The sequence below is a fragment of the Vanessa cardui genome, chromosome 1 (genome assembly GCF_905220365.1).
Source record: "Vanessa cardui chromosome 1, ilVanCard2.1, whole genome shotgun sequence".
NCBI lineage: Eukaryota > Metazoa > Arthropoda > Insecta > Lepidoptera > Nymphalidae > Vanessa > Vanessa cardui.
This window is the reverse complement of record NC_061123.1, coordinates 3,020,735-3,041,985: the sequence shown is the minus strand read 5'-3', so window position 1 is coordinate 3,041,985 and position 21,251 is coordinate 3,020,735. Positions and strand designations below refer to the sequence as shown.

Sequence of the window (21,251 nt, the reverse complement as noted above, 5' to 3'; positions counted from 1 at the left end):
ATGTATGAATATCACAAAGCTAAATTTGTAACGTTTTAAAGTATGGACGTAATGGCAAAACTGTTCTTACTGTTTGTGCGTTTTGAAATAATGATTAAAACTGTGTAACAATCGAAAAATATGAAAAAAAAACAAATAGCGACTTTTGCAGGAGCAACGACGAAATGTTGTGAATGCACTCAAATATTGTTTTAGTAATATTGTTGTAAAAATATTTTAGTTAGGGTAATTTTTATCATTTTGATGAAACATAACTTATTATTTGTATTAGAATCAAAATATTTAAGAACATTGAAATATTGGGGTAATATTGTACATTTCTAATGTGTAGGTACAGTAGCTCAGATAGGAATTATTTGTGATAATTTTAACATTTTATCAAACACTATTATAAATATATTTCATACGAAATTAAATATGAGTATGTATCCAATAATTTAAGTAACTATTAATTACTGAGGTTACATATTTTTGTGATAATTGTAAATTATTATTTTGTACATAATCCTACATTATTTTAGTAAAGATTTGGAAATTAATGCACTTTATTTTTATTACAAATATAACAATCTGTATTAATAGTATTATGTACTTGGACCTGGCTCTAACTTAGTGTAATTTTTTTAACCTGTTGTCTGTTTTTTTTTATAAATTAAAACAGTTAAAAAATTATAATACAATATATCAAGTATAACAAAATACAAAATATTAATACTCCTGACCAAAACATTCTTCCAATCCACGCTATTGATATTAACACATAACAAAATATAGGAGATTAAAATAAGTTTGCGCCACTGATGTCATAATATGCTTAATTTTTTTATTGTGAAGATTTGAAGAATAACATTGCGTAAAAAAATCCTTGCAGCTTATGCTTTGTTTGGTATACGAAAAAAATTAATAGCCTAATAATATAATAATAAAATTTAATTTAATTTAAGAGTTTGTAGCTCACATAACTTAAAACACCTTTGGTTCAAAAAGCTATCAAGACATAAGGTTGTGCAATGTTAAGATATCCTCTTTTGTATTTTTAAGAATCTAAAATGTTCTGCAAATGTAAACAGATTTTTATTTATGATAGACCCGTTTACAAAATTCAACTTTCTAGTTAAAAAACAATGCTAACTGAAATATATTGATTGCTTATAACACATTTTTTATATACACGTTTTGGGTAGAAATAATGGTCGCTTAACATATATTTTAGGCATTTTTGTATTATTCCGAGAGAAACAAACAAAAAGCGGTTATTGAATAATTCAAAAAATATATGTTTGAATTATTCATTTTTTACAATACATAATTTAATTTCTACACTGATTTTTTTTTAAATTTTATTAATGCTATATTATTAAATATAAGAAGGCGATCAATTTCTATAAGGTAATTGGTTATGTTTTTCTTTAAATTATATATATATATATATATATATATATATATATATATATATATATATATATAATTTAAAGATATATATTTATATATAATTATATACATAAATATATAATATCATATCCTTTGACTATGGATTTGACTCAAGTCTCAATGATAGCTCATAGCATCAACAGCTTAAAAAACTTAGTGGGCTGCCATTTTAAAAAATATATTTTTAAATAGTATTTTTTCTTCAAAATATTTGAAAGTTAATTACATTAGTTTATATGATTTAAAAAATAACACTAAAAGCGAAATTAGTTATTCTAAAAGTTTGCATTATATTCGGAATGATGTCATTTTGCTGAGTTGGCTTTTGCGTAGCGCCGTCAGTCTGCCGTAACGTGGCGGCGCTGCGCTCGTGTGTGCCGCAGGAGTGGCCCGAACTGTCATTGTTCATGTAGTTTTCTGTGATAAGAATTACTGTGAAATTTATAGTTTAGCAAAGTAATTAATTATAACAATCATAATGTCTACGTCGGGGGAATTCGGTAATCCTCTACGCAAGTTTAAACTCGTGTTCCTTGGAGAACAGAGTGGTAAGTGGAAGGCAAATTGCCCTAGCAGTCGTACATTTTTAATACAGTTTTTGAATTTACGACACGTATATAGATTTGTCTAGACTTATTGAATTATTGACCTACTTCTATCCTTGATATAAAACATAATAGTTTGATTAGCACTGATCCTTATAAATGTATCGCTACTATGCATTACGTATTGTAAGGGATGTAGGTTACGAGAGATTATTAGTATCATTATCGTCTGTCGTTCCTACACTTCTCACGCTATTCTCTGATCTCTATTCCCGTTATCTGATGAATTCTCATGTGGGATAGGTAGTATGTAATTAAAAGGTGCATTGACCCGCAATTTGCGATTTTCAGTGGGAAAAACGTCGCTGATCACTAGGTTCATGTATGACAGTTTTGACAACACTTATCAGGTGAGTAAGAATTTATGATCATTTACTATTAAAATTATTTGGAGCATGAAACAATAACAAGTCAAGTGTTCTAATTGAGTAAATTTATTTTAAATTGTTCCTTAATAGATATCACTTGCACAAATAAGATTAGAGATAATATTAATAATATTTGTTTTTGATAAACTCAATACTTATTGGCCAATATATTGGCTGATGTAAATATAATTTGCCATGTCTCAATAATTCAGAAGAAATTTGACAAATTGTTCAATTTGACAAAGTTCAATTGATCTTATCCTCGGAGCATAGTCAAATTGGTCACAGTGATTATGTTTTATTGTCTTTACAACATTTTAACTTTACAAGAAAAAAGTGTGAAATAATAACTGATATATATATCTTATAAGACATTAATATTTGGAAGCTTAAATTCCTACCATAATAAATAACAAGCAAACAGATAAACAGCATAGTTCATGGACTTATTTACCTGCATAAAATTTAAACTATTCATAGAATTGAAGTCCTTTGAAAATACTGCTGAAAAGTTTTGCCAAGGCTGCTTGCTCTTTGTAAGGTTTTGTTTAAATATGATACGAACAACTATATTTTTATTTAAATTAAAATACATAGGAGCTTTTTAGTAGAGTGAAAGTAACTTAGTTTGAATATTGTACTAAGAAAATTAAAAAAAAAAAATTATATTGAGTCTAAAGATATTCTTTTAGATCACTAAATCAATTGTAAATCCAATTATCTGGACTGCCAAACTAGGGTAATCTCTGAGGTGAGGTCATTAGTACTAACATTGTTCCGTCTACAATCTTTGTAAGGGGACAGTAAGACATAAATTCTGCTGATTTTATGTTATTGGAATTCTTTTACAGAAAATTCCTCTGGAATTCGTACAATATAGGTCATAATAGATCATCTGTAAGGGTTGTTTTTATCCAATACAAACTATATATGAATAACATTCATTTATTGTTTATTTGACCTACAAGAAATTAAACAACAATCTGGATTTATACAATAATGATATTTCTGAATTTAAATTATAATATAATTGCTAAATTATATTTGAGTTACCTTTATTATGTTATTTATTTATAATTATTACAACACATTTATATCCTGGTTAAGAATAATTTACAATTAATTTAAAACAGGCAACAATTGGAATAGACTTCCTCTCCAAGACCATGTATCTGGAAGACCGTACAGTCCGACTGCAGTTGTGGGATACGGCGGGCCAAGAGCGTTTCCGTTCCCTCATACCTTCTTACATCAGGGACTCCACTGTTGCTGTTGTTGTCTACGATATCACCAGTAAGTTGACTTTATATTAAAACTATTTTAAAGTAATGTATTTTTTAAATTCTATGTAAATTTACTGCATGTTGTTTACAAGATTACTAATTAATTAACTAGATTACTACATTTATAGATACTAGCACTATATAGTATATTATATAAATCTAGTCAGGTTTGTCACAGTATCTAATCTTTTAAATTCATAGTCCAATAATTAGTAGTACTCTAGTCTAGATTGTCCAAATGTGTGTGTTTGTTTATTATGGTACTGTTATGATATATCGGAAGCCTTAGTAGTATATTAAATAACAGTGTTGTTTTATAATTTAATCGGATTCTTCGTTCCTGATAAAAAAATGTGAGGACCAATTTAAATTCATGTACAGACATAAATTATATGTATATAATGAACAAACACACACATTTGGAATTAAATTAAGTTTATTAAACATTTTGCTGCTTAGATACATCAGGAAATTAATAATAAACATTACATACATTCTTCTAATGTTATCCTTGACTTTATTATTATCCTGTATGTGTTAGAAAAATAAGCTATTATAAATAAGAATACAAAAAAATTAAACAAATAATTATGCTTTCGACCTTTATATGTAACAATTAAACGAATTATGCGAAAATCAAGGTGAAATATTTATTCAACTCATTAAAATAACGTTTCTATTTATTAAACACTTTTTTGTAGTTGAAAATTACTCAATGTATATACTCCTATATATCATAAATATACCTTTTACATTACGTTGTTGACCAAAAGTGTCTTATTTTGAAAAATTTCTTTCGCCATATTTAATAATGGTGCGGTTTGAATAGGTAATCGCATAATTCATATTTTCGCCCGACCCCGCAGTGCTTGACCGCAAACCCCGCGTCCCGAGCACTTGGCACGCTAATTGCTGGATCTATCCAACTCTATAGACCCATGAGACGAATAGCTGATATTCAAATGGATTAATTAGATTTATTTTATACGTTCGATATTTGACTATACATTTTTTTTTTACATTCTCGGTAATTAAAGATATTAAAAGATTAATAATTAAACTTTTTTTAAGTGATTCAGCGGATGTTAGTTCTAGTGAAGGCACGGATATGGGGTTAATTGCTAGCTTCAACCCATTATACGGTTCATTGCTACCACGTTAAATGTTACGATGGCATTTTATGTAGAACCTATGTACATTTTAAATAGGTCGTTTAATAATGAGTTGCTTACAGTATACTTCTTCTACTCTGATGTATTAAGTGTAGATTATAAAATATCTGGCATTTAAGAAGATTAGGAATAAATCCAATATGCTATAAAAAAAAGGGAAACAGGTTTATCGTTCTAAAAAACAACGAAAATAAATATACAACTGATTGAAACATTTTAGCGTAGGATTTATCGTTCGAAAGCAAACTATTATTCATTTTTAATTAACTTTTTTATATTAAGCGTTTATTTGTAACAATAGCACGCTATTACATCATATAACATATCCTTTTCCAATTCTAAAGTCGTATAATGTAAGTATATTTGTATACAAATATGTGTAATATTTGTATCAAATACTTATATTAATACATTTGACAAATCAAGATTTTGTTATAATCACATTGACATATTGTTTACAGAATAAGGTTTTCTCAAAGTATGTGTCATAGTTAACAATAACCTGAGCGTGGCCAAAACCAGTTCTAATATATACGTATATGTTGTGTCCACATTAGCTAAGATGACTCACGCGTCATTCTCGGTGTAATATTACGTGATGATGTGGTGTAACGTTACGACCTCCCACTCACCGGTCTAACACTCGCCTCCATAGTTATGGGTGTCAAGCATATGCATAACCTACATTATACAATACGGACGTCCGGATGTCGACTCGCAACCAAAATAAGTCTCAAACGTCAACACCTCGATATTAATGTAATTTTTTATCGCAATTATATGCGATTGCTTGATACCTCTGAGGTTTAAAATGATCTTATTTTCTATTACAAATTCTGACAAATAGATCAGCTGATTCATCACAGGTTGGGATATCTTTTGTTCGGAACCAGTGGTAATTTTTAAATTAAAAGTCAATACGCAAGTAACGCAATTGTTTAATAAAGGAATGACTTTGGGTATAAATATATACCAGTACCTAAAGATAGATCGATTTTCAATCCGTCTCCCAATAAGGAAATTGAACTGTCACGACATTCCTACATTACGGATATCTGTCAATCCTTTTTCATTCAAGCGTTTCTTTGTCTGCATGTGAACATTGATTCTTGTTTCAATCGAAAATTAATATTAATAGGAATAGAAAATTTAATTTCCAAATTATTATAAGGAAAAAAATACGTTAAAAAGATTGCAATGTTCTGCCGTCGATTAATTTAATGGTACATCTCGCTACGCCTCTGGATGAAATTTTCGATCTAAAATGAATAGGTTTACTAGATTGCTTATTAATTTATTCCATAAATTCTCACGGCAAGTTACTCGAACTACTACGTCTGAGTGTACACTTGAACCATACTTATTTGCGGTTAAGCGATAAGATGAAAATATCCGTAATAGAAAATTGTATTTATTATTAAAGCTATGGAAGTTGTACCACACTAAATTGTATATTATAATTATATGATGTCACCTCTATAATTAAATGTCATCATAGAACATACGTTTTCATAAATCTTTTCATAAATCGAAGTTCAGAGATGTATCAACATTTTCCAATTACCGAATTATAACAGTAATATGTATTCTCACTTCTTCGTCGCTCCAGTTATCAGTACGTGTGTTAAATGCATTAAACATTACGATGCTGAATCCAACAAACTTTACGAACACGTGACATGCGATTTAATAATACGAATAGCGCGATTTCTTTAAGACGCATATAACTCACATTGTAATGTATTTTTGATTAGAACTTTTGTTTAAACAAATAAATCAATTCAAATTAATAACTTTCCTGTTGTCTATTCCAATTTTAATATTTTGTAAGTCTGCTACGCCTGGTGTAGAGCGCACCAGGGTTTGCGGATACACTTGTGTACTTTAATATTGCCTCCGTAGACGGTTAGTCTGTTAAGAATGGCCGCCGTCACTGGAATTGGTCAGGCGGACGATTTGCTAATAGCTCTGCTATATGATGCATTGCAAAAAGTTATTAACATGTGTTTTTTATAAAACAACACTATTCCACTTAAGTACTTATATTTACTTGAATTCTATTTCCAAAGTTTACCAAACACTTCGCGAACATTTGTGACGACTTTTTTATATCATACTTAATGTTATAAGTTATTCAAAATCTCGGCCAGTGATATCGAGTCGACTCATTATTAAATCTGATTCTTTATCTTTCTTCTCGTGATTGGTATCTTTGTATAAATATATTTTGGTGAAGGGTTAGAACGCGAACGTATCTCTATCGACAGAAGTAAAGAACATAACATCTTACATCTTTTGGTGGCCATCGATTGACGGCTAAAGGGATGAGCCTATGTTTCTTATGAATAGAAATTATTAAACACCAGCTTTCCCATTAAAAAGCAATGAATTAATGAGACAGTTAAAGAATACACTGCCTGCGATAAACTGAGTCACTCCAATGATCTCTACCTACCAAAGTAATTACGTAATGTGTCAAGCTCAGGTTTTCATAGTCAGTTTTATTCTCTCTGTTGCTTGATGGATTTTATATTCAATATTCATCCGGTTCGCTGGTCGCTTTTTTATATCGCTGATACTTCAAACAAAAGGATATATAACTGCGCTGGTTTCTATTGAAACAAAAATACAGTAAAAAAAAAATTACTTTCATTTTCTGATAACTGCGAATAAATGTTTTTTTTTTTATTGTTGTACACATTTACACACATATTTCGTTCGGCTTTCGGTGTATCTTATCTTTTAATTTGTATTTTTTTTTTATTTATGTAACTGTTGCATGTTTTTGTTACCAGCCAGCATCATAATATAATATTAAATTTAGAGATGATTTTTTTTGAATATTGTATCATACCCTATCCAATTTCCATTGAAGCTTTGAATAAGGAAAAAATTGCCTAAATGAAAATCTAGACAAGAATCTCCAGTTTTATATATACAAATGAGAAACTTCTAGTCCCTATTAATCCCTTATTGGGAGGAATGTCGTAAATAGTTTTTTTAATTATCATCTACATTTTTTACTCTGTTATTTAGTGAAAGCTCTCTCAACACAGGTTACAGTGTCGGTCGACACAACTCGTTAGTAAATATCAAGAGTTTAAGTAAGAATTCTAAATCGGTTTAATTGTGTGTTACTACATACGCAACCAATTTAAAATATAACGTTAGCGTTCCTAAGTAGCATAAATTACGCAAGTTGAAATAGTTGGTCACCAGAAATTGTGTACCATTGTTGCTGTTCTGAATTTAATAATTAATTAACGAGATTGACGCACTTACCCGTATTCGGGTTGTTTCTTAATTTTTTATTATTGTTTTTGAAGTGATAACTTTTTATGGGAGGGTAACGCTTCGTTACGTAACGTATTACAGCGCCAGTCAATTTTGATACTTGGAACAAATGATAGCGGTAATGTAAAATTTCAATATTAAATAGGTCAACTAAGCTTAGTCTAAGACAGGCTGACGGGCAAATGGGCTGCCTGATATTAAGTGGTCACCACTACTCATAGATACTACTGACGCGAACTAGTTTAGACACTAGCTCGCTCACCCTTCAAACTGGAAAACTACAATACTGGGTATTGCTGCTGAGAATGGTTGGTACCTAAAGTAAAATAGAAGTTTATTGAAAAGCGGTTCTTTTTCGTGTTTGAAATATTCTAAATGTTGTTTTTCGTAAGTTTTATTGGAAAATTTTTAATTTGTTCAGTCGTAAAAATGTAAATAAAATCCCGCCATAAATTCGCCGTAAGACTCTAAGAAAATATAAAAATGTAAGACCTAGTCTACAAAATATCCACGTCTAGACATATCTATTTTATAAAGAAAGTATGTATTACATATATTTATAAAGTGGCGTACTTACAAATGTGATATTACTTATACATATTATAAGTTCATAAAAAAAATCAACAACAAAGAAAAGATTATGAAGAGTCAGTGAATGTTAATTTAGAGTTACTAAGAGTACAATTGTATAACATGTATTCAAATAAATCAAAATCACGGGTCGAGGAAATTAATTTGCCTTCGGGAATTTAACGCCTTCGGCTAAAGCTAGCCTATTGGAAGTCCGCCACTGATCCTGTATTTTATGCATTTAATTCATTTGGATTCTTTACGCTTTGTATATTCTGTCATCCACAATGATTACCTCCCAGTGTTTTATTTTGCTGCATTATTACTTACTCGTCGCAAGTTCGCAAGCGTCGCTTAATAAGAATTTATTCCGTATTTTTTTATTTCGATCGTTTATTTTTTGGTATCGTAATATTTTAAAATATCGAATTGCAATATTTGAAATCCAACTCTTATCAACGTAAATTTTTAAAATCTCTTTAATGTTATTTATTACGATAGCGTTTTTACTCTGTGACAGAAAATAAACTAAAGATTTACCTTCTTTTTAAACATTACAGATCTGTAAATACAAAAAATAAAGATAAATACTTTCACAGATTTTTCCGCAGACATTTAAAGATTGACGTACCTGTATTTGTATACACAGCGTTCGTTTTGCAAGCGCCCGAAAAATTCAATCTCCGACTTCGTTGGCATAATGAGCTATATCTCTGTCTGTGCACGTCTTCATATAAGTAGAATTTAAAGTTTTACATTATCATAAGTAAAGACTACTTAAATTACTATGAGTTGTACATAAAACAGGAAAAAACAAACAATGCTCTACCTTGTTTCTCTATTTTTCATTCTGACATTAATCAACTTCCGTTGTGGTGTGCCAGTCGCGTTATGCAAGGCCGTGGGTAAGCTCCAAGCTCCAACCATCAGTTGTGACAAACAATCGTCAATACGTACCGCCGTGGTCTAGTTCGCAGGGTGAATGACACATTTTAGATCTCATGGTTGGCGGCGCTTTGACGGTTTTTGAATCGTTTTTTACATTGCCGGTCTCAATGTATGCTTTCATGAGACATATCATTCGTTAACTTTTTTAATGAGCTCCCCTTAATTCGTTTTAGGGTATGAAAGAATCGTTGTTAATATAACTGTCTCATTTTTTTAATACTCAAATGAAAGAGACATTAGTATCGTTTCAGTGGCGTTCCGATTCGTCAGAGGCAAACGATTACAGATATAATGTCTTATAATACAAAATCATAAACGTCGTCTATCATTGAACTATTAATCTTCTCATTAATGGGTTATATAATAGTAATAATTATTGTATATAGATTTTCTCTGTCAACATAGCCGTCGTGCTATGTCATGCCCGGTGCATTGCAAGAGACCAATATCAAAGATATATTTTTTATCTTTGTGCAATCCGCCTGAAGAAAACGTGTTGAATAAAATATCAGTAACAAAAGACTGGATTACAACGGATCGGTTGCATGCACCTGAAATACTGAAAGTGTGCCAATGACCTCGTGAACAGAAGGTTGGATTCCGAATAGGCGTAAAATATAAATAAAACTATTCTTTGTTTTGAGATGTAACATACATTGCAATAGACATAACAAAGAAATCCTTTATTACAAAAGAAAATAGATTTATTCCTTTCCCGACTAATATTGTTATTCGATTTTTGACATTCGATATACTCGTATTCCATTTTTTTCTGACTGCCTGTAGCCTGTAGCCTTTGTTAATAGCTATTAGCTTATATAATATAATTATATGTTTACGCTACGCTGTATTATATAGTATAGACAGTAGAAAGAAAAAAAGATCTTGAAGAAAAATATACAATTTCGCTTTTTATTACACTAATACTACGTAGATATAATAGCCCATATGTTTAGCAATCCAACTAATCCTAGATTTTAATATTAATTAACTATCTTACAAAATAAAAAATCGTCATAAAGATTGTATTGTATTGTTGTAGACAGTTTCTTTTATTTTGTATCTCGTGGAAAGAAGTAGATTTTCATATAAATTACAGAATCATAGCCCAAAAATGTAGATCTTTCGCAATGAATTTCATAAAGTTTTACGCCGGCATGCCTTTCGATTAAATAAATTCACTTTCTCGCGAATGAATCTAATACGAAATAAATTTGATCTTTAAGTTGTAGTGTATAAGGCTTAAAATTAAATATTAGACATTCGTGGCGGCTGTGACAAACAATATTGAATGTATTTGTGGTGACCTTCGTCGTCCCGCCAGTTCAAATATTTGGCACAAACTACCCCTAAGTTAAGCGTTACTTATATTGACTCGTATGACATAAAACTGTTAAACTAGAGTTAGCTAATGAATTTGAAACCTAAATAGAATTTTAATTACTTTAATTCTAGCTGTTATTTTTTTTTATTACAACGGTGTATTATAGGAAGCGTAGGAAATATATTTAGTTATTCTAAAAAAATAGTTTTTTTTTAATGTTTCCAGCTTAATTTAATCAAAAAAATAAATATTAAAAAATTACGAGTTATGTGTAAAATTTCAAACCAATTTTACATTGTTTTATTGTTAAAAACGCGGTCTCGAAAACCCGGTCTTCTCTTGGCTGCTTGCCTCGGTCCATTATTTCAGAGGATAATATATAGCTTAGGAACAATCCCTCGACGGGCCAAGAGTATGAAATAAGTTATACGATACGATGTAGGATTTATAAATTTAATAAGAACTACCTACCCGTCTCGACTTCGCACGAGTAAATAAGGGCGTACATAGAACGTCTTTTGAAATATATACAGAAAAATTTTAGGCCGTGAACTTTCTCGGATCTACACAGAATAACTCACCAAAGTATTACAATCGGATGTCTAGTTTCGGAACGTATAGAGGACAAACAGAAATCTCTATTTTAGTGATATCCTCTGAAATTAAGAATCACCTCGTTGATACATTATTTATTGCGTTGACAAGGAATTTTGTAAAGATTTTTTTTATGAAGAAATAATTGCTCATTCTTTGTTGTTACATAAACACAATGTTCGACGTTGAGCATTAATGTGTTTTTTAGAGTTTTGGATAAGGCGATAAAAACAGCTGATTGCTCGTAAAATACTGAATTCGACATTATTATTATACATTCAAGGTCTGAACTCAAGTAAGAATCGAATGAATTGAATACAGGGTACATTTTGTAGATCAATAAAAATATTACAAATAATACGAGCTATAGAACAGTTTTAGTGACGTCCGGCAGTTGTCCGCCATATTGGTTTACTGATGATGTCACACTTCCCTGTTTCACTTGCAATACGTCATATATAAAAATTCTAAATTGCTGATAGTACTACTTGTATACATAAATAATCGATGAAATCATTAAGTAAAACCTAACATCACACTTATTTGCTTAAAATGTTTTGGTTTCATAGATCGTTATCTACCGATAAATTACTTTATTGAATGATACAACATTACAGAAAAGTATATTTATGTACTTATTACACATATTGAAGTCAAGATCATAAAAAATTCCGGTAAAGATGGGTCGATTTTGGTTCCTTAGTATAAGGACGACGGTTCGAGACTTTCGACTCTATTTTAGTATGAGTTACAAATGAAACTCCTAAAAAATACATTTAACATGGCCCAATACCATATCCGTCACAGAGTACATAACGTCACCCGATTTCTGATGACGTCATTGTTAGAAATCTAGAATTCAAATTAGAGGTATCCAGCTAAAATGTAGTTGTAATAACTTTGGAAACGCGGTTGATATGTCGACGGTTCTTAAGAATCGATCACCTGTATGGGGGCGGGGCTATGTGCAGGTCTGTCTGGGTTGGTACCGATCACTCGTCAGATATTCTCCGGCCAAACATCAATCGATGCGTGTGTTTTGTATAGGGTTAGTATTAGTAAGCCAGTATAATCACTGGTTCAAGGTACATTCATTGCTGTTCGGAATGTTTTATATTTACAGCGTCGATGTCAATGACGGACTAAAGTTTTATGTAAGGCTATAAATCCACGAGTATGAGAGAGGGAATATCGGAAACGCGATTGATTTGTACCTTCGCGTTTTCCCAATTTCTTGTTCGATCATATGTATCCAGGCTTTATTGTGACTAAAGTAATTTTTACAGTAACGAATAACAGGCACAGATTAGTAAATAAATATGTGTCTTATTCAAATATAGAATTGTAAAAATTATTGTTAAAAAAAGGATTCCAAAGTTGTATTTTGCGTCGACGACAATGATTAGTGTTCACTTATCTTCCGTACCGGCAAGATTCTTCGCCCGTATTGACATGTAAAACTGCTGAGCAAATAATATTGATTCTCCACAGCCTTTATTTCGTTTCATTGAATTCTTTGAATGTCAATTACAAAACTATTGGAAAAAGTGAATAATTATTATTTTTTTTTAATAATTAAAATAGAATGGCAAGATTGAATTATGCCTAGTTGATATTTTGTCAATATTAAAAGCTTACAGGAATATTATGCGCAATTTAATTATGCACAATCTTTCGACGTTTTCCGTCAAAACTGATTTTCCTTCTTCCACAGACAATATATGACATTTTGATAATTAATAAATTTTAATGTTATCTCTTCAGATGCAAACTCATTCCACCAAACATCGAAATGGATCGATGACGTCCGCACGGAGCGCGGGTCGGACGTGATCATAATGCTGGTTGGCAACAAGACCGATCTGTCTGACAAGCGACAGGTCTCAACCGAGGATGGGGACCGCAAGGCCAAGGAGCTCAACGTTATGTTCATCGAGACCAGCGCGAAGGCTGGATATAATGTCAAACAGGTGACTGACTACAACATATTATAACCCACCTCTTAAAATTTGTTCATTTTGGCACTTTTTGTATGGAGGATATTGGAGTTGTTGTAAGAACCAGTGTTATTCTAATATTAGCTGTTAAATATATATACAGTAGCACTTCATCAGACACACGCAGGTTCCTAAAGATTACAGTGTAATAATTAAATTGTGAATAAAGTATATACACTTAAAATTACAGTTGTAATCTAAGCAGATGTGAACAATGTTAATCTTCGGTCAAGTATTATAAAATCAAAATTAAAAGATTATTAGTATAATTAAAAATTTAGCTCAATGGAAGAAAAATTGTTTGTAGATTTCCTGTAGTGCTCATCATACATTTTTATACATTTACAGTTATTCCGAAGAGTAGCGGCGGCGCTGCCTGGCATGGACTCTGCCGAGAGCAAGCCACCGGAAGACAGTATCCTTTTTAAAAAAAATATTCAATATAATTATACAAGCTCTTGTGATTCTGAACACGTGATAGAAGTGAAACTCCTTTTTGCGTCACAAACTTTATTAATAAAAAAAAAAACATCAATGGCGTCCAAAGAAGTTTCTCCTCGAAAACTATAATATACTTTTATACATTAATTATTACACGTCATGAACATTTCACGCAGTCCATACACGCACCGACACGATATATTTGTACAATGTTATTTTTGTACCGGTATAAATGTGTGATACCCGCTAATATGGTATTGTATGCGGCTAGTTTAAGGCATTAATGGTGATTTCGTTACATTATTAATTGTGGTTGTCGTTGGGGGGTATGATTACTAATTTGTGTGAAATTAGCTATATATACTCCTTTATTGAAAGGGAATTATATGTTTAAGTTTGGGTCAACTAACTTTAAAAAAGAAAAAGATGTGTCGTGTGACACCCGGTTGGAACGAAGTTGCTTTCGCTATTATATGCTAAATGTTGTGTATTAAATGACAGACAATGGAATGAATAACAACATTTTAGAATAATTAAATATCAAGATAAAAAAATCTTATTAAAAACAATGGCAATGTGACAATGACCTGTGAATTAAAACAACGATAAAAATTAAGTTCAAATTTATAATAAACCGTATATAATAGAAAGAGAGGGAAAGTTTAAATCGGACGTGGTACAACGCTTTATTACGTGCCAGTTTTTGCCATTTTACTCAACTGTAAGCCGCGTAAAAGAACTTCGTTCCAAAAAAAAAAAACAAAAAAGGTGCGTTAAATGTCATTAAGTCGAATGGAATATGATTCGAATTTTAAATTTTAAAAGTATCGCGGTACTCGTAGCGAATTTCACACGTATCGGCACACGAGCGTTCGGTAACTAGTGACGTCCCCCGGACTCGTCCTTGTGGGTGGTGGTAACGTAGCGAGCTAACAAGTGTTGTAAGTAAAGTTAACATTACTAATGTCATATGTACTTGTCTACCTGCCTGCTTTATCTATTTGCACCTTCCTTCGCTTGCCATAGATATCGTATTTATTTATTATATGTCTATAGCATGACTTTTATTTTATTTTTTAATCCTCGATAAAGAGCAAGAAAACCGTATCAATCCAACTAAATTATTCCCCATTAAATTTAAAAAAATATAAAAAAAATACTGTCTGTCAGAGTAGGTACCATCCACTCATATTTTCTTTGGCCAAGCAATGCTTAATTCAGTTTTGTTTCGTCATCAAAGAAGCGAGCCAGACCTACACGCATGAGGGACATAACATGTTCCCAAGATGAGGCTCGTCGCCGATGTGAGGAATGTTTAAAAATGTTTACGGCGACAATGTTTATGGTCACTGGTTACCACTTACCATCAAGTGGTCTACTTAACCGCGCGCTTACTATATAAAAAATGCTATAGTAAGTATTTGATTTAAAACTGGCCAAAAAATACATTCGTTTTTATCAAATAATATTTATTTACGGTTTTAAGTATTTCCTTAATGTAGCTTACGTTGCATGTGTTTGCATGTTGCATGAAGTCATTAACCGACGTGAATGTTATTCAAATTTCATTTCTAATGTCGAAGTCATAAGTTCTATTTTAGTCTAACCAAACTTCATTTTCATCAGTCACATTCACAACTCAAAACTATTTTTTCAAGTAATTAATGTTATCTGTAGGTAATTTCTTTGCTTTTATATTTTACGTACAGCTTTAAAAAAACTTCAGACAAATTTAATCTAGAGCCTTGAAAACGTATTGTTGAAACTTCTTTTTAAACTTAAATCCTATTTACAAATTAATAAAGCGTCTTTATTGTATGGTTTTTTTACTAGGGATATGTTTAATAACTAATATTAATGCTGATGCTCATTAATAAGCCAGTGTAATTATAGGTGGGTAAAGAAATGTAAATTCACTTAGCAACAATTAAATAAAAAAGAATGTGTGCGTCTCGGAACGCCTGACAGAAGTAAACGCTACGCGACTGGCGCCGTAACGCGTTAGGTAACGCAGCGGTTTTCTCTCCCAGAAGTTATCACTGCCTTTTTGGCACAAATAAAAGCAACAAAAAAAAGTTATCACTTAGAAAAAAACAGTTATGAATATAAAAAAATAAAATAGTCTTAGGTGACCTTTCGTACACAACCTTTGGGCATATAAGTCGACTTAGTATCAGCGATTTCATAGTTGTCGCCTGCGGCGTCGCTTACGTTTTAGGCGTCGGTCGTCAGGTGTAAGGCGTAAAAAATCTTTGTCTATCATCAAATTCGGTTCATTAGTTTGACTGTGAAAGAGCAAGAGACAGACTGTTACTTTTGCATTTATAATATTTTCAAGATGTAGATCTATAAGATAAATATGATTAATATATTGCCAATGATTGCCATGCCTATGTCCAAGGGCGAGGTGGCCGCTTATGATACCTTTATATTTTGTATTTTAATATAAAGTATATATAAATCGGTTATGTTTAAAGTTCAACGTGACGGTTCTATTCTAGTCACATCTTTTTATTTACATTTTGAAATACTAAAGATCAAATTGTTATGTATGTAATAGGCTTCATATTATAAATAACCTTTTATTTGATAGTTTCAGTATCAACAAAGTAAATAATATCACAATAGCAAAATCTTTAAATGAAAGACGCTTTATTAACTATATCGATTTTAACTATAGTTTTATTTCCGTAGTGTTTAATTTATTTTCCTTAATAATATGTGTTCAGTGCACGAGGTGATCCTGCGACAGGCGCCCGGAGACAACAAGGAGCCCGACAACGGCTGCGCGTGCTAGGAGCCGCGTCCGCAACGTTGGTTACTTGACGCGTGGCGATTACATCTCTAAGTTTACGCTATTTTGCCGAATGTCATTAACAAGAGCCTTCAACAGATATATCAAACTTAGCCGTTCAATGTGTAAAGAAATAAAAGGAACACTTCTCCTTGTCATTAAAGTTTTAATGGATACAATTTTCTTTAAACGTGCACAAACTTTATTCAATAGCTACAGATAGTGTTTTGTTTAATCTGTACCGTATTAATCAATTTATAAAAAAAATATACCGTTTGTATGGGGTAGGATTAAATTCGTATATTTTTATCTTGCCTGACTTGCACTTTTTAATAAATATATTATATCTGATCATAAATGTTTCCAATCATGATGGAAGTGATATATGTGGTTCTAAGGCATTCTAGCGATTACTTGAGTGGAAATAAGTTGAAGTAACAAACGTTGTTTTGTGTATCCATGTCGCTCTGAATGATTCGTAGGGACTGAAAATGGCAGCTGAGTGATTAAAAATGTCGATTACGAATGATAAAGTGTAAGATTCGTTCGTTCATTGAAAATATTCCAGACGTTCCTTCAATCCTCGATTGCTCGTTACTTCATAATGGAGTCCGAAAGATCGTAACGATCAATAAATAATGCCGGATATAATTCCAAAAATAATAAGTTTTACTTATGGATATTAGAATTGTCTAATTTCAAAACGAATATTTGCTTCTTACAATATTCTGATTCGTAAATAGCATACCAATATTGGCTTCAGAATTATGCCTAGAACTTTACGTTCTAGAATATAACGAATTATTTCTGGAATATAGTAGCGGGCTCGAAAGCGTTTACGTCGTCTCGTTCGCCCTTCGCAATCATTCAGGGCGACAGACTGATCTGACATGTCGCTGTGCTTTTGTGTGTTAGCATTTAAAGTGATATTAGATTTTAATGTACATCCAGCATTCAACGCGGTAATGCACAATCGTGCTTAGGCTCGGTGGAGCCGTTTCATTGCGTTTGGTATATTTTTTAAACACGGAGGCACCTTTATGCACGGCTGGAGTCGCTTTTGTGTCGTCGCGGATTCGTTTTAGTCTACAAGACTGATCATTGGCGAGCCCTTGAAATTGGCATATTCCTTCAAAATTAAATTCATTTCGGATTTTAAATGTTCCTTTACGATTGATATTTTTGTTTATATGTTTATATTATATGTATTTGGAAGCCTTCGCCCAGTGGATTGTGAGTGGGCTGTTTCTGTTTCATTTTTATAATTTTAAGTATATAGTGACATATTGTATGAGCCTATGCGAGAGGTGAGAAGGGCTTACATCTACGAATTCGAATGCAGTTGCTGAGAGTGAATGCGCCGAGCGTGTAGGTTTAGCGTTTCGTTGAACTGCCCCACGGCTGTATATAGCATCCGGTCGCGGTCACCTCACATATCCTAAATTATGCCATACATTTTTATATAATTATTTTTAATACATAAATGGGGAATCAAAGGGATTTAATGAGATTATATTTGAAATTTACTCGGGTTTTGTTGTTTTAGTTTTGAAGTTTATATTAATGACTAAAATTTAATATCGAATCACTTTTAACATAATGAGTATATAAGGAGGTGGCGCGGCCTGTGTACATTAGTATTATTTATTTACTTTAGTGCTTAAGAACGAAATCTTATGATTCTTATATTTTTAACTAATGTTTTTATTTAGTGAGATTTTCACAGCTAGCTTTTATCGGGTTTATATGACTTATACATTGTAATATTTGAAATAGTTCATTCCAGCTTTTGTAACGATTATATTATATGTATTGATAAATAATAAATTTATATCAACCTCAAAAAGCAATAACTATTATTAGAATGAGATTTATTTGAACGCAAAAATGATTTAATATTATATACATTAAGTTGATAGTTATTAATTTAAAAAAAAATGTTTATTTAAATTTATTTTTATTAATTATAGATTAATGTACTTATTATTTACAATACCCTCTGCTTGGAATATTGCCTCAGATTTATATGATTTATATAGAAATTTCTGGTGCAATATTCCTGGCACATATTTTGTTTTTTTTTTTGACAGCCATTTTTTCTTTTTATACCACAGAATATATATTGTGATTTGCAACGTCTTAGACTTAGGGTCGACATCAGAATGGCGTCAGTGTTGTACCAAGTCGATCTATGCGGATAGTCTACGGACGTTGTTTCATGATTTTGTTTGTAAATACCCGTATCTCACGCTGATATTTTGAATAAAATTTAAAACAATACTAATTTGTATTTATTATTTCTTTATTTTTATATACACATCTCTAATGAATCTCATGAATGTACAACATATCTGTTTTTCATTTGGTTGGACCTCTTTTAACTAAAGGTATTTTGTTAAAAAAATATTTTTTTTTATATTTTTAGACATTTTTTTTCTATTTAAAGCATAATGCTATTTGTGAGTTTTAAAATCTTTTAAGCTGTAATTTGTATGATTTCTTTCGTTTTTTGAAATTGGTTTGAATGACAGCCAGTTACTTTTTGTTAATCTAAAGTTATTGGTGACATTTTATTTTTTTTAAATAAAAGATACCTATCGCATTGAGTTCAATTTAGAAACATGGGTCATATTAATTGTTACTTTAGATTGTGAATGTTTTCTTTTAAAACTCCTTAACTCCAGTAACAGCTGTGGACTTGCAGACCCAGTCGCCCATGGGCTCCGAGCAAGAGGGCAACGAGAGCGGCTGCGTCTGCTGAACTGTCCCCCCGCCCCCCTCACGCCCTGCCCCCTCCCCGCCCCGCACACACGCACCGCTTCACGGAGCTACGCGTACTATCAGAACGTTTCGCGCTTGCCAACATGGATATTATCTATAATTTTGACGTATATAAGTTGAAAATATGCATTTGAAATTGCGTAGAATTTTAGGGGTGTATGTTGACGTAGTCGAGACGAGATTAGTTTCTGCTATAAAAATAACGGTATAATTAGTCGATTGATTTGTTGATTTTATAATACAGTAACATATATTGATGGTCTCTAATAGTTTGCGGAGGTTACGTGTGATTTCATTTTTGAATATTTTACAATTTAATATCGTGATTTTAAATACGAAATGTAAACATGTGATATATGACGATTTTATTTATTTTTCTGCTTTTTAGATTTATCGTCATCAATAAAAACAAAAAACGAAAAGTTAATAAAATATTCATTCTTTGCCTAAAACTGTGCCTTTGGAAAACACGCACTTTCACGTTATATTGGACATGCATTGTGAACTTATTTATTTTAATATATTTAGTTTTTATTCCCTTAAGTATACGTGTTTAAGATTAAACATTGTATTACTGGAAGTTATCTCGACTACGAGTGACGTTACCTACGGGACGGGGACATGTTTAATGTAAGGCAAATGTTTTGTATTTGACTTAATTGTGAAACGAACGAGCGCTAGAAGGTCTTGGACGCGATCTTATATCATTCAGTATCTCTTCATAATTTAGTCGTAATTTTTTTTTTATAAATAATCGGGAGCGAATTTAAGCTTACGCATGCACATGTACAGCCAAGTGTTGTAACATTAAATTCAAATATAAATATTGAAAATTAAATTATGTTTAATATAGTGTAACTATGCTTTACAATATAAATAGAAATATTTTCTGTTTGTAATGAATAAAAAAGGGAAGAATGCCTCAGGATAGGTACATTGAATACTTAAATCCGCTCCTGTGACGAATGACTGCTAATCATTTCTTCAATCATCAAATCGTTTTTCATTCGCGTCCAGTTCCCGCGCGTGATGAACCCAAGGGAAGATCTCTGATATTGTGTACATAGTTTGTTATATTTATTTAAATTGAAACGTTTGATCGACACTGGCGTCGTCGCGATCTCTTCTGGTGACATTTAAGACTCATAATCTAAGAATTTAATCTTCATCTATAGTGATTATATTGAAAGCACAATTAGTATTCTAACATGCTAGTTAATATTAAGTTAGTAAATGCTGTTCGGTGCGGAACGGTCGGAATTTCGTATAATTAGAAATTTTTCAATATATTAAAATTCATATAAAAAATAATCGTGCTCACTGCCGATGTAGTTCAAGTATTTCCTTTTTACATTACATACTTACCTTTCTTAGAATCCGTATTCCATGTTACTGTATTCGAATAAACGAACATGAATAAATGGTTTTTATAGTGTTTTATATGCAATAATATTATAGTCGTCGAGTCGGTATGAGTAAGGGATTTACTTTGTAATGCCATGTGCTTTAGCTTCGTCAATAGAAATCATTGTTTTACGGTTATTCGAATTTAGCATAATGTTCCGGATAATAAAGCATTTTAAATAAATATTGCGTTTGTTTTATTTTTCCCTTAACGAAGAATATATTAGCAAATTAAGAAACAATTT

General features: G+C 31.5%; 1 protein-coding gene across 2 annotated transcripts; it reads left to right on the top strand.

Moving 5' to 3' along the window:
* The first annotated feature begins 1,753 nt into the window (after window positions 1-1,753).
* Window positions 1,754-21,192, top strand: LOC124534712 (ras-related protein Rab6). 2 transcript variants are annotated; one of them, XM_047110701.1, is made up of 6 exons: window positions 1,754-1,979; window positions 2,328-2,386; window positions 3,538-3,697; window positions 13,354-13,559; window positions 13,935-14,001; window positions 19,512-21,192. In XM_047110701.1, exons 1-6 carry the CDS (start codon window positions 1,910-1,912, stop codon window positions 19,580-19,582), a joined length of 633 nt encoding a protein of 210 aa, XP_046966657.1. In that variant the 5' UTR covers window positions 1,754-1,909; the 3' UTR covers window positions 19,583-21,192. The 2 variants fall into 2 exon arrangements, with proteins under 2 accessions (XP_046966657.1, XP_046966665.1); XM_047110709.1 differs by lacking the exon at window positions 19,512-21,192 and adding an exon at window positions 16,757-19,105.
* The last annotated feature ends 59 nt before the right edge of the window (window positions 21,193-21,251 follow it).

Excerpts from the sequence above, each read along its gene's own strand:
- LOC124534712 (XM_047110701.1), top strand. The coding sequence starts at position 1,910 with ATGTCTACGTCGGGGGAATTCGGTAATCCTCTACGCAAGTTTAAACTC. Across the intron at positions 1,980-2,327 it reads GTTCCTTGGAGAACAGAGTG|TGGGAAAAACGTCGCTGATC; the intron begins GTAAGTGGAAGG and ends TGCGATTTTCAG. Across the intron at positions 14,002-19,511 it reads GAGCAAGCCACCGGAAGACA|CTGTGGACTTGCAGACCCAG; the intron begins GTATCCTTTTTA and ends CTCCAGTAACAG.